At 37.8% G+C, this 15,302-nt stretch overlaps 1 protein-coding gene across 3 annotated transcripts in view; it reads left to right on the top strand.

Annotated features, from left to right (window-relative positions):
- Positions 1–15,099, top strand: part of chinmo (Chronologically inappropriate morphogenesis) — a 362,087-nt gene extending 346,988 nt beyond the window's left edge. For all 3 annotated transcript variants that reach the window (XM_085955597.1, XM_085955596.1, XM_085955598.1), the window contains 4 exons: positions 412–830; positions 2,160–2,404; positions 2,879–3,082; positions 6,450–15,099. In XM_085955597.1, the coding sequence (XP_085811723.1) occupies positions 412–830; positions 2,160–2,404; positions 2,879–3,082; positions 6,450–6,679 (1,098 nt within the window). In that variant the 3' untranslated portion in view covers positions 6,680–15,099. The remainder of the gene's footprint in view (positions 1–411; positions 831–2,159; positions 2,405–2,878; positions 3,083–6,449) is intronic.
- The last annotated feature ends 203 nt before the right edge of the window (positions 15,100–15,302 follow it).

The raw sequence follows: 15,302 nt of genomic DNA on the forward strand, positions 1-15,302 counted from the left end.
TATAGCATAGTCTAGCTCTAGGTTGAGCAAGTGGATAAAGTTTCTCGTAAAGAGACCTCTCGGAAACCACCATGTGAGGAGGAACAGCAAAATCACAAAGAGTACCTACAAGGAAATAGGTACTTTGAGTGAGTTAAGTATGTTACTGATTTGGTTGACCACAGTTATTGCCCTCCCAATTGGCATTGCCATTACCAATGGCAGGTTAGTTATGCACCCTGCGAGAACAAAACACTTACTGATTCTCTTCATTTTTAATAGTTATCAGCGACATACATACTAGTAAGAATTGCTGAGTTCTCATTTACATGTCGAAAAAACACGTAGCCAAATAAAAAGATCTGACTTTTAGACTTCTTTATGTACAACCAAATGCTGTCACCCTATAATGAATTTCTTTGACTGTTCCAGGTGAAGGGTCTGAGCATAGAGCACGAGAAGCTGGCTGTGGCGCAGAGTCAGCAGCCGGCGGGCGGCAAGGTGAAGCTGAACAACAGCGGCGGCGCGGCGGGCGGGGGCGGAGGAGGCCCGGGCGGCGCTGAGGCCGATGCGACGGGGCCCGGAGCGACGGCGACGGCAGCCGCGGCAGCCCAGTTCGCCGCTGCGCTACCCAACTACCTGCAACATGGTCTGCCCGCCTACCACCACCGCGCATACCCGCCGCCCCTGCCCCCGCCCATTCACCATCACCACCAGTTCACGGAGGCACCGCGGCGCAGGGCGCTGCGATCACCGCAAGAAAACGCCCCGCCGGAGCTTCGTTCCTCTGTTTTGCGGGACGGCAAGGCACCGCTTTCACCGGCACCTTCGCCCCATGCTAGAAATTATAGGCAAGTATACATAATCATCAGTATACATAATCATCTAATCATCATTATTGGCACTACAACATCCAGCGCTGACACACTCCAGTCGCTTTGGCTGAGCTTTCTTAAATGTCCTAAAGTATCGTCCAGACATCTCAGTTTTGGCCGTCCAGATCTTCTCTTGGTCTCGGGGGGATGCATACATAGCTCACCTTACTGGTAATTTCTCCAGCAGTCTATGCATGTACCTAATACAGCACAGTCTCTCCATTTTCATATGCCACTCGATCTTTTCTCCCCCAAAAACAGCCCCTTCATTCTTCCTCGACCTCCAGATAAAATCTTCTTGAACAGTTCGAAACACTTTTTTCAAGATTCTCCTCTCAAAGATATTCATATTTATCCCGTCCTCTTTACTGACTGCCCAGCATTCTGATCCATATGTTTATACTTGGCAATGTGTTTGAATGCAGACCTATTTCTTTTTCCTTCTTTGTGCATGTCTGCTCCTTAGTAAGGGCATATGGACACCATGTGGAGCCTCTAAGAATCTTTGTCGTCTACAAGTCTTCTGGCATCCTCTCAAATCATGCTAGCATCCCGTAACTTCACCCTGGATGGTACTTAGCAGCTTTTCAGCATTTCGGAATGCAGCCGGCTCAAAAAAAGCAAATCAAGTTGTGTGGTCGAACTAGGTTCATCACAAAAATGTTTAATTCTCGTCCAGATGGAGTTGTCAGTGGTTTCTTTATGAAAGACACTGAAGCAAGTTTCGATTTAACTTAAGTGCCATTTATTTATGGAAGAAAAAAGAGAGTTTGTATGACATTATTATAGATCACTTTTATTGCCTTTTCTCCCCTTTCTTGATGGCCGAGCGGTAATGTGTTTGCTTATAATGGTATGGTTCCCTCATTCGAATCCTAGGTCTGACAAATTTCACAATGATTTTTTCAAATTTTTCCAGGTGCTTACATCCATTTTTCGTCGTAAAATAACAATTTGTTAATACAACCTCCACTCGGTGGAGATCCATATGATCCTCTTAGGATTGAACATGGTAATGTTATGTTTCTTGCTTCACTTTCATACTTTTATCTCTATACGAAGGATTTCTTCAACATTTTTGGTTCACTTTTTGTTCTTTGATGTGATGAAAGCCTACATGCCTCGATGCGCCCACCTCTGGTACAATTGACTCACAATATCTGAATCTTGTTCATTGTATTACTAAGAGACCAGATTTGATTAAGTTCTGTTTTATAGTTTGAAACAAGGTAGACCGGTATAGTCTATTGTGGAGAAAATATTTTTATCTCAGGGGTGAAATAGTAATTTTGTAAATATTTACAGACCTGGCTCATCAAGTTCCATCGCGGGCAGTTGCGGTGAGGAACCGGACACCAGATCGTCTCCCGGTTGCGGTGCAGGGGGGCGGTTTTCAGAAGATGGGGGGCCAACGACACCCCTCGGCACTCATCAGACGCATGAGCTGCTACAAAGGCAGCAGCAGGGCGCCACCAACAATGGCTATGAGCGACAGAACGCCGACGACTCTGCCTGTGAACGGCGACAGTCCGCTGATCAAGGCGCAGAAGGTTTGTCTTCATCTCCTGCAATACTATCCTTCAATAATCTTCTTAATATCAATATAGAAAGTACTAAACTCAATACTGGTATGGTGTATTGAATTTCATGATTCATACTTCCACTGAATTGACTATATGTAAGTAAGGGCCTCTGATGCACGATTAGTAAGTGTCCAATAATGAAGTCACCGGTTCAATGTCCTCGTCTGACAGTCACAAAAAAATTTTCACTGTGTTTGGACCGAGAGCAGGTTCATAATAGAGAATGAACAAGTAGCTAACATCCATTTTTCACACATCTTCAGGAAATGATCAAAATCCACATTGAATTGCAAAACCATGAAATAATATATCAAACCTAAATCAAAATAATCTTTTATCAGGCAGATTAACTAAAAAAATGTTTTTCCAACCAAGCTGGAGGATAGAATATCATGAGATGTTAATTTCAATGAAAATAAAATGTATGATTTTTGTTTGCAGACTTACGGGTGAAAATGGAAACAGTCGAGTTCCCTGGTGGCGGCGGGGGACCTGGGGCAGGAGGCGGGGGCGGAGGAGGGGGCGGTCCTTATAGTGCTCCCCCAACTCCTCCCGCAGCGCCCCCTGAAGTCCCTCCCGAGATTCCTCTTTGGCCCGCCAAGCACCTCACCGGAAGCAAATCCGGAGGAATAGCCACGCCTGACGGTCAGCACTCATTCACTCTAATAATATAATAATCCTATCTTACCATTTGTATCACCCATTATGGACGTAGACAGAAGTCTTGTCACTTTAGATTTAGTGGATTATATTATTTAATACAAAAAGTGGGCATTAGAATAAAATTATACTTAACTGCTGACATTGAAATGAATTGTAAACGCACGTGTTTCTATTTATAAACATGTCTGCAGTATCTGGGGCCAGTGTTACACCACGTTGGTGGGCGGTCTTTTCTTCTAGCCAATTAGGGGTGGTATGATTATTGTTTGTTATTCTGAGTCTCCAATATTATGGTCATTTTTTGTTCTTATTGTTTACATAATTTATACATTTTCTTTTTTAAGTTTTTTGTTTTGCATTGTTTTGTTTTTTATACCTACTGATTCAAATAATGCCTCACCCAAGAAAAACAGTTTAAAAGAAAAGTAACATTATCGTAAATGTGTAATACAAAATTTGACAATTGCCAAGGGAATATTGATATATTTTTTATGATCGATTCAATCCGGTGTGCGATGGCCGCTCACCGCAGAACTCGAGTTCGAATCCTGGGCCTGGCAAAATCACTTATTATTTTTCAATGTCCATTTCGACCCAGAGTATGGACCCAATAAGTTGAGCAAGTGGCTAACAACTATTTCTCATATAAATAAAAATCTACTACGAAACTTCTTCATGAGGCTGCCAAGATCCACATCAGATTGTTGAGCCAATTAAAAATAAATGCATAAAAACTTTAAAAAAACTGTATTAGATACTACATATTTTTGTAAGCACAATTTTTTAATCTATGTAGCCACTAAACAAATGTGAAATCCCGATATTACGTGTAGGGACTTATAATAAAAAACCTAAATAAAAAGAAATATAAATTGGGCATATTGAAATTTTTCTTTTCAATGTTGAGACATTATTTGAATAAGTGTAAAAAAACAACATGAAACAACAAAAAAATTAACAAGCAAAATATAAAAATTATGTAAATGTCAACATTTAATCCAAAGACAAAATATCATGTCTCCATCCCTAATTGGCTAAATTAAAAGATCACCACCTACCAATCGCTTTGTGCAACCTTGGCCCTGGGCACTGCAGATGTGTCTATAATAGAACTGCACACATGTGTTTGCACCTTAAGGTGACGCATCAGTGAAACACCAAATAATTTTCAACTGTATGCGCGACGAAATTTTGGACTCGCTTGCATTCATTGAGAAAACGTCGAGTCAGAAGCACGTCACTTTGCTGCGTGATGGCGACGGGCCAATTAATTCTAAAATCGTGTAAAGATGACTAAAAACGTTACCCATTTACTTTAAAAAGAAAGCATGTCAATGAATATATTATTATTGTTACTAATAGAACAATAAACAGAACATAAAATGGACGTATGTTGGATTTATATGACAAATAATATTTCGTTTGACAGGCGTCATTTACACCCGCGACCCGCAATCCGCGCATCGCCTAGCAACGATCTTTTTAGACCGTGCCTCAACTAATGCATGGCCTTAATATTAATTTCAATGATTGCCATGCATTAAATTAAATGTGTTCAATTGAATTGAATTTTTTATTTCAATAATATTTCAGCCATAAATTGCGTAAAATAAAAATGTAAAACCTGCCATTAAATGTACGAGGGTGGGTCAATAATTCCTTAGAAAAAAGCATTAAAACAGGTTTTATTTTTGTATTTTTTTTTTATTTCTCAACATAATTTCCTTGGAGCTCAATACACTTGGTTAGACGTTTCTCAATTTTTTTTAAACCGTCAGAAAAATAAGTTTTCGGAAGGTCCTCAAAATAAGCATTTGTCCGATCGATGACTTCTTCATTTGAAAAAAAACGTTGTCCACTTAGCCATTTTTTTAAGTTTGGGAAAAGGAAAAAGTCACTGGGGGCTAAATCTGGCGAATACGGTGGGTGGTCGACCAATTCGAACTTCAATTCTTCAATTTTAGCCATTGATTGTAAACATGTGTGAACACGGGCATTGTCCTGATGAAAGAGGATTTTTTTCCTGTTTAAATGAGGCCGTTTTTCTTCAATTTTGTTTTTTAGCTGGTCCAATAAAGATGCATAATAATCCCCTGTTATTGTTTTTCCTTTTTCCAAATAGTCAACGAAAATAATTTCACGTGCATCCCAAAATACAGTAGCCATAACCTTACCAGCTGATTTTACGGTTTTCGCCTTCTTTGGACATGGTTTGCCTTCGCAATCCACTGCTTTGACTGTTCTTTCGTCTCGGGAGTATAGTGGTGTATCCATGTTTCATCTACAGTCACAAAGCGACGAAAAAATTCATCCGGATTGCGTTGCATGAGCGACAACAGGGCTTTAGAGGCCACCACCCTACTGCGTTTATTGTCGACTGTGAGCAAACGCGGCACCCATCTTGCAGAAATATTTTTCATGCCCAATTTGTCATGTAAAATAGAAATGACGCTACCTTTTGAAATCCCTGTAACCTCAATTATCTCACTCAACTTTAATCTTCGGTCACTTAACACCATATCGTGGATTTTATTGATCATTTCTGGTGTAGTCACCTCTACAGGACGTCCTGAGCGTGGTTCATCCTTTGTTGATGTACGACCACGTTTAAATTCATTTAACCAGTTATAAACAGTTGCAAGTGAAGGAGCAGATATGCCGTGAACTAAATCCAACTCATTTTTTATTTCCTTTGCTGTTAACCCTTTTATATTAAAATGTTTAATAAAAACTCTAAACTCAATTTTCTCCATTTTCCATTTTTCCATTTTCCACAAGCAATTTTTTTTTTAAATGTACGAGAAACACACAACAACCCGACCAATCTGATTGAAACTTCGCAGCATACTGAATCGGTAGTGCCGCTGCATGAAAACAAACCGCTTGCAGTACTAGTCGCGCCACCTGTCGGCTTTTCTAAGGACTTATTGACCCACCCTCGTATTAAAATGAAACAGAACTGCAGAAACTAAACGCAAATTGCGAGAATGTTAATTCTGGGCACCTAAAGTTGGGGTTCCACTATAGTATGACTTTATATCAGAATAAACAAGTATATAACAAGTGATATCATGAAGTAAATGCTGAATCTCTTGAAAGGAATTTACGCAAATTAAGGGAAAAGATTTAAAGGTCTTGTATTTTTCATTTCAAATGGTTTTTTTTTTCCATATAATATATTATGGTATTATAATTTGTGCATGAGAGTTCTTAAGACTGGTGAGGGTGTATCAAAAACTAAAAATGTATGCGTTGCCGATCTTGGGTTTATATGATCATATGTTTTATTGCCTTTGTCACCTGTGAATCGTTGTGAAATCAATTAAATCATTCTTAATGTTGATTTCAGGCAAGAAGTTAAAATGTCCGTTCTGCGAGAGGCTATACGGATATGAGACGAACCTGCGAGCCCACATAAGGCAGCGGCACCAAGGCATCCGCGTGCCATGCCCCTTCTGCGCGCGTACCTTCACGCGGAACAACACGGTGAGGCGGCACATTGCGCGGGAGCACAAGCACGAGGCGGCGCTCAAGCAGTTCCAGCAGCACCACGGCCCGCTGCCCAACCACGCCCAGTAGTCCAGCCCCCTTTTCACCCTCCCTTCCTCCTATCTCACCCTGCCCACCACCCCACCACGATACAGTGCATTTCGAAGCGATGGAAAAACTCTGTTGTTGTACTGATTTGATTTATGGACTTTCACTCGAATAGAATCTCACATTTCTCAATACTCCCAAAATGATGCGGACTTCATCCGCGGTGCCTATCAGGTCGGTCAGGTACCAGAAAAAATTGACACTGCATACAACCTATTGATAGAAAGTCTCGCCTTTAAAGACAGAGTGAATTCTTATCTAAAAATTATAAAATTGTGAATTGTGGATGCTTTGAGTCACATAATTTGTTTCAGGGAAATCAGATTTCATTTTAAATTATTTTCAGTGTTATTACTGGCAATTCATTGCCAAGTGAATTTTGTGAAATACGATTCTATTTGAGTGAGATATTCATTGTAACGGGTTTTTGATTGTACTAGTAAAATAGCTGCCCAACGTCTCTTGAATGTGGAAAGTTTTTTGTTTCGTTGAAAATTTTTGCCATTGCGTTTGTTGAATATTCCTTGTACATAATGTTTTATAATTGACGTTACGTTTTAAGGATTCCTATGTGATTGTCAAGTTTTTGTAAATGTGTTCCTAATTATAAGAATTTGGAATTGATTCCTTTGTACTGCGGCTCGAGAGAATGTAAATTATTCGACGACATTCGATTGAAAATTTCAAAGCCGCTCCGATCGCAGATAATTGGGCAGCGGCTTTACTAGAAAGTGTTTCGAGGGGCGGGATGTTGTTTCAAATCTATGTGAAAGTGACGAACGGTATTGGCATAAATAATTGGCGGTAGCTTTTGCTCCCCAACTCGAATGATGCTTTAATCAAAACTGATTTTGAGCGGGGGCATCAGACGCCATTGTGACGTTAGATGAGTAAGAAGAGAAATGTTTTAATGTATGTATCAGAGGATGAGTTTTTACTGTGGAGTTGTGTGAAAAAGATTTTCCTTATAATGATTGTCATAATTTTTTTTATTCAACCGCTGTAACATAACTGTGATCTCTAAATCTCTTAGCGCGTGGTGTTTTGTAATATTGTCAACCGTGTAATGGACGGTTATAATAATTTCACCGAGCGCCAAAAGAAATTGCGGTCTTCAAAAGTAAATTCGGTATTTTGGCTCCGCCTCTAATTTAAATATTGTAAATTAAAAATTGTAACCGATCAGGATGAAACAGATATACCTCAAAGGATCTTATACAAAATATTTATAATTAATATTAAGAAGAAATAAGTAAACAGATGATTATAAGCATATTATAAAACAAAGAGAGATGAAGCTATTTTTACCGCAACTGATTCAGTTGTAAAAAATATTATGGCCATACAGAATAATGTGAAATAATAATGAATATACTGTAATTATTTGATGGTCGAAACGATGCAGCGATTCTTGTGAAGTTACGCTGCACACGTTCTAGAATAACTTTTTTTTTAATATGTAACGTTTTAAGTTCTCGCAGTACCTAAAATCATTTGGGTTTTGAACCTGTTATGTTTTAAGTTTTGTCCAGTTGACTGTGAGATGATGGTTACCTATTTAAGTTACACGCTAGAGTAAACTATGAAAATTAGATTTGTGTAAATCATAATCGAACAGTGGAAAGTAATGTTTATAATTATATGTATGTGAGCGGTGTCGTATAGAAGGAACACGGGGTATAAATGGCAGACGAGGCCGGCAGCTCAAGACTCCGCCCCCGCTCGGTGTACATACTAGATCAATATTGCGGGGCTGTCTTCAGCTACTCTCGCCTCGCCTGCCCCATAACGGTTTGGATAGAGCGCTCCGCCTCCGAATATACCCTACACAAACTTTTTCTTAAGATTGATCCACCTAGGAATGGGAAAGATAACGCCATAAGCGAGAATCGTGGAGTAAATGCGTAATACTATTTGAATGGAAAACAATGCGGGGTATCTTCGGGGCCGGCAGCGAATCGAGTTAAGTAGTTACATAGGGATTTACAGTTTTCACCTCTGTTAAATATGTAGATGGACAGTTTTATACCGTGGTATGTTAGATAAATGATTGTACTAAGTACAATGAGATAGGCTAGTTAGTTAGGTAATTGTTAAACAATGTCGGTGCGATTGGCTTACAGTGAGCGAATGTGATTTCTCTGCGTTTTTATTTTCGACGATTGGACGTCTGATCGGTGACAAACTTTCAATTCGACATCGCATCGCTTCAGAGACTTCGTGTAAATCTTTTCTCGACCCTATCCCAGTATTTTTAAGTAGAAATAATGAATGAAAACGGTACAACGTGCGTCGCTGTCCGCGTTTGCGCGTGTGATTTTTTTTACGGGTAGACGACTTGCCGCGCGCTCCGTCGGGCGGACGGCGACGCAACGATTATTCTTCAATACCAAATGCTCCGGTTTTATTTTAAAAGACAACCGTGTCCGTCGATGTCTCCTGTCGTTGTCAGCTAGTCATTGAAAGTGCAACATTAACCTGAACAGGGCGGATGTCCGTTACACTTTGGATGGCTACGGGGGAGTCCCTTGCGTCGGGCCGCTTTCTATTTTATGTTTGCGTCGCGGCCCGCCTCTCGGGACCGTCGTCCGGCGGTCTAACGATCCAAAGTTAAAACTCAGGAATTATAATTTTAATGCTAAAGTCACAACAACGGGTAGTTTTTATTTTATAGTTAAATAGGAATCGCGAAGAAGGAGCGCAGCACGGCCCCGTCGGAAGGCCGCGCGCGCACCTGCTAGTGCCAAAAGCCCTCGATTTATTTTCGTTCATAAATAATTCTAATTCTAATACTGCTCCTGTATTTTATAAAAGTATTTATTTTTAACCATATTACGGCTGGAGTTGAGTGCGGCGACCGGTGATGTCTCTGATATTTAGAGACTTTCGCTGCATTCATTTTATTGTATTTATTGTTTTAAGGTTTGTGTTGTCTTTCTTTCATAGCTGTTGTCCTCTTCTATTGCCATTCTGATCGTTCTGCCGCTCTCGATCGGCGGCGGATTAAGATAAATAATAAATGATAAATATCCTCATGGGGAAAGTGTTTTAGCTTTCTCTTCAATAGTAACGGTTACCTCGTCCCCGGTTTAAAATAGATACAGTACCCATTTACAGTACAGTTATTCGCTACGGATCTGAGGCAACACTCTATTAATATTATATTCATGACATTTACATAATAATTTATTTATATTGAAGTTGCAATATTCAATAGTACGAAATATATTAATTACTTAATAATATGTAATTGCAATAGTACGGGTTATTTTTATTGTTCAAAGACACATTAATGATAATTGTAATATATCAGATTTTTATATTACAATAAATACAATAGCCAAATAATATTTATTTTTATAATGTAATACATATTTACAATAGTAAAGAGTCTATAACTTAATTTAACAGGGTTTACTTTTTAATCAAGATTGAAGCAATAGTGTTGTATTATTATTATCAATGTTAACATTTTACTAATACATACATACTTTCTAATACATACCTTTTGCCTTCGAGAGTGCCCATAGTCAATTGGGTATCCCAGTCTACCGTACCGTGTACTACTTACTACTTCACTACTTCAAATAGAATAGCTATTGCTTACGATTTATTACATTTACAGGCTGATGATACTTTAGTCTGATAGATTTTGTTTATCGAATAAAAAGGAAAGTGTGAATATCTTTTTGCGTATTAATAATCCGATTAGGTGTGGGCTATATGTACCCGATTATGTATGAGAAACGAGCGAATGTGTGGGAATGAACTTTTAAATTTATTACTTTTTTCTTGTGTTAGTTAGGTATCGTTATTATGGATGCCGTGCACTTGACGTGTCGGCGGTTTGTGTTTATACCTACAAGTTTAATTACTGAAATCGTGGTGATTATTCTGTGAAACAGAACTTTTTATAATTTTATTTTTCCCCAAGGTATAATTGAATTCAAAATTCAGACAAGTTTTGTGATTTGTTTTTAAGTAAGCTTTAGTTGTTCAATATTATTCTCCGTTTTAAATAATTTACAATTTAATTGAAATTATTTGGACACTTTCGGTTAAGAAATATTCTTTTTATGATTGTTATGTTGTTTTTAATTCTGATTTTTTTTGTTCAGTTGACGTTTCGGGGTACGGTTATCAATACTAACAATTTTTAAACGGAAAATAAAATACAAATTGTTCTAAGAGCGAGCGAGTTTCTGCAGGAAAATTTTTATTCTCGATATTTTAAGTTATTTTTTAATTTTGAGTGCACTTTTTGCATGTTTATTAAACGGGTATAATTTTATGGATGTATGTAATAAAGAATACTACTTGTATCAAGTCTTTTTTGGTTGGTCACTCCTCAAACACAGCACTGCAGACACTATTTCATAATATTTATCACAGCTACAATAATATTATTCCATACTTCCATTGTCAATTTATTAAGTACATACAAAATTATAATAATTTTGGCCCATGCCATAATATATTGATAATTCAAATTGAATACCTATGATAGGTATTCGATGTAGGTGAGTGTCGCTAAACTGCGGTGCTGTGATGAATGAGTGTCGATCGAGGGACTCGTGGTCAGCTCTTAGTCTCGACTCCACTTATATTTCATGCATTGCATTTGCATAGATCGTTGCCGTATGTAATTAGATTTGAGCAATTTTCTTACGATACTTGCAGTATTTCAATAGTAAATGATTATATTATATAGTAAGGATAGTTCTCCCTAATAAAGTGCTCAAAAAGTTTCAGGGAATTTATATGATAATTTAGTTATTGTTTTAGCAGTATATTTATTTAATTTAGCGAGGGCGCCCCGCGCCGGTTAAGCCAAAGATATTAGGGTACGGTGACCCTTTTACCGGCGGGGGCGCTCCGCCGCGGGTCAACTGACAACGTTGGGGTGTGCGGGCGTCGAACGCGCGGCGTCATTGCATTGTGTCAACTTTCCTCGGCCCGCTTTCGACGTCCGCCGAGCCGCCTAGCCGCTATATTTTTTATCCTAAAATTTATCTACCTCATTATACCATCTTATTTTACAATACTCTAGATTAAGTTTTATAATTATGTTTTAGTAACACAACTTATCGATAGTACAAAAATGAGCTACCTCAGGTTTCAAATAATGAATGTTCTAGATTAAAGATTCCTTGTAAAGTTGTAAAATCATTAACCGTATGGGTGTTTTGTTATGAGAGTCGTCTAACTGTTGCATGTGAACTGTCAGTCAAGTGGGAGAAATATGATAAACAAAGCGGAAGTGAAGCGGTGAAATGATAGACGGGGGCGGCGCACACTACAATGGCCGCCGTCCTTCGCTTTCTATTGCAAGTCTAATGTTAAATTTACGATTGTATAATATTTAAATTCACAATTACTGTAATTTCTCAGGCAATAATAAAAATATGTATTATAAAAACAAGTACAAAAAAAGAACTTATAAAAATAATAGTTATCAATGTAGAGATTTTTAGCCTTAATTGACAGCAAAGTTTTGTAGATTTCGATACGTCACTCGACACTCGTTCAGAATGCGTTTTGAGTTTGAATCTCGGCAGAGTGCTTTTGAAAATAGCCCCAGATGAGAGCTCAGCTGGCCGCGTCGACAAGTGGCGATTGGAAAGTAATTTACGATAGGTTTTAGTCTCCACATAATCTCTTACCGTTCTACCTCATTTTGTTTTAATTGAATTACAATAATGTTTATAATTATAATTAATGTAGGCAATGCATTATATATTTGTGGATTTATTTTAACATGATGAAGTTCCTTTATATTCATTCATTTGTATTTAATTTGTTGGCAGCATTCGTAAGTATTCGTAAGGCTCGTTGGAGCGTCTCGGGGTGAGCTCACCACTTGTCTCATTCTCATTCTCATTCTCAGTCCCAGACTCTGTCTCTGTCTGTGTCTTTCTCTGTAGTCTATACTAATCTAAAAGATACTTTTCTAAGTTGTACCTTTATTGCAAACTCTCGTGTCACCGGGAGTATAAACATAAACACCCCAATATCTTACCTTTATCATTATCATTTTATGTTGTATAGATGTTATCTATGTTTTATGTTGGATATGAAACGAAAGTTAATATAATTGTTTGTTAGGAATTATCCAATTAAAAATTAACAAAATTTTTATTTCTTTTTGTTTTATTTATTTTCCTTTTGTTTATTTTTTAACATTTTGTATTGTATTTTTGTGATTTTTTTTACAGCTATTATTTAAGGCGTTCCCCTTTTTAATCTAAAGTATTCTGAATATATAATTCTTATCGGTGTTTGATGTAACAGTGGCGTAGTAGATAAATAATATCAAAATACTTTTCATGATAATGTATAGTGCATTTATTGTTCTCTACTTTTCTTTTCTTTCGACACACGGATTGGGTTTCGACTTGCGTATGTAACTGACATTTTTGTAAACGATTCACTGAGAGTGCCATCCTGCGGGATGAAACACAATTTTTTTAAATAAATGTTAGCGGCGAAAATGACCTCACGAAAGTCGACCTGCGTCACCTTAGTACACTTAGCGTCATCGCATACTATACCCGTCCAAAAAGTGTTTATTTTTGACTTTCCAAATTCACGGTGTCTGAACCCATTTTCTAGAGTACATTTGCACTGTCTTAACATATAATAAAAATGGTGTATCACTATTAAATGTTATAATGGGTAACGAGCAACCGCGTGCACGATAAAATATATATGATTTTTCTTAGCAACTGCACTTCTTAAATGTGTTGAGAGATAATAGGTGTATTCATATAATATATTACAATAATAATTGATGTTAAATAAGGCATTGTCATAAAGTCATCGACCGTCATCGGGACGTCCGTTGATTAGTAAATAAAATGGCCGAGTCTGTTAGCGTTTGAAATATACGAGCGACCGGACGGCCCTACGCATCGAGACAGGCCATTATTAATATATGTCTAATATTGCTGAGAGAAGCATTTTATGTCGTATATAATATAAAGAAACAAAATCAAAAGTACAAATTTATCTCAAGTCTCTTGTTATACTTGTTATACGTATAACTGCAACTGCCAGTACAAATTAACAAAACTATTCAGGTTTCTAAATTAATGTCGCCAAACATTATTTCTGGTGTATAATAAATGTTGTCTAAATTCATGAAATTAGTGTTGAATAAATAATCAGAAAATATTTTTGTCAGAAAAGTGTAGAGATCGAATACTTAATTGAAGTCGCCCGGGTGGAATTTATTCCCGAGGGAGTGAAAGAAACATTTCTCCGGCTTCGGACGACGGGCGAACGATCCGTTAAATTTTTCTTTAGTAAATTGTTTTATGTCGGAATGAAAGAATGAATTGATTCAATGTAGGATAATGGAACTAAATGTAGTAACCGCTGGGATAAAAAGTTTGAACATATTCGAAGAAGAAGGACGGACAGAGAGTCAAACTTGAAACCGTCGGTTGTAAAACTAATTAGGGTTTTGTATGTAGGCTTACGGATGCGAAAATAGTAAGGCTTCACAATATTATAGTTTTACATGAAATATGGTCATCAGTGGTCTGTGTCCGTTAAATATGTCTGTGATTTTTTCAATCAACCTTTATATTTATAATCCCCTAATTTAAGTATAGCACAATTTGTGATTTTAACTTAAGATTGTTTTCTTTTCTGTGATGAAAATGAAAATGGGGATGCGGTGTCGTGGATGCCGCCATAGTGTAAAAGGTAAGCGATAGAGGTAGGTTCAATTTGTGGAGAAAAATGTTAAAAGGTCGCTGCGGGAAGGGGAAAGCGGAGAGACGCGCCTCTGTCCACCTCGCCCGTCTCGCAGCGACGCCGCCTTAACATATTGTTTTCTCAAATTTATATAAATATTTAACTGTATCGTAAATTATTTGCACATTTAACTGAATGTAATGGATGCATAGTTGGTGATGTTACCTCTGTTGATTGACCGTGACCACTCGAGGCTGAGGCGGGAGGCGGGAGGCGGACAACTCCGGCCACCCTCTGCCTCGGCGCACCCTCAGACGACACATTTATATAAGTCATTATGTACTAATTTAACGATTTGGGGATATGTCGGACATGTGAAATTCTGAAAACCAATAAATCGAATTTGTTGCTAATATATAAAAATGTGTGTTTCATTTATAACATCGACAATAAATAAGTGTTAATATTTTTACATTATATTAAATTTTAGTTCTTCTATAGTAACTTATCGTCAAAGTTGTTAGAAAGTGGTAGCACTATATTGTCCGGAATGGAGAATGTTTTTGGAGGAGATCATGACCTACTAAGAGTTTTGTAGTGCCAAAAATCATGATATAGTTACCTATACATCAGCGGTTCTCAAACTTTTTAAAATTTCCTGGGTGGCGGTCCCTTCAAAAATTGTTCGATAGCTAGCGGACCCCTTTAATAAAAAAAGAAAATCGTCACGTATAATCTATTTTGAGATTTTGTCTTGATAGTAAGTAGCGTAGAAAAGGCCGTCTCACACTCATAGGCAGTTGCGACTGTGCCATTTCAATCCAAAAATCACTACTCACGGAAAACATGTTTTGCACCCCCATCATTTATCAAATCAATAAACTGTTTCTGAATTAAATTGTCC

The sequence above is a fragment of the Rhyacophila brunnea genome, unplaced genomic scaffold (assembly GCF_057557595.1).
Source record: "Rhyacophila brunnea isolate RB1 unplaced genomic scaffold, BYU_Rbru_1.0 scaffold_5, whole genome shotgun sequence".
NCBI classification, from domain to species: Eukaryota; Metazoa; Arthropoda; class Insecta; order Trichoptera; family Rhyacophilidae; genus Rhyacophila; species Rhyacophila brunnea.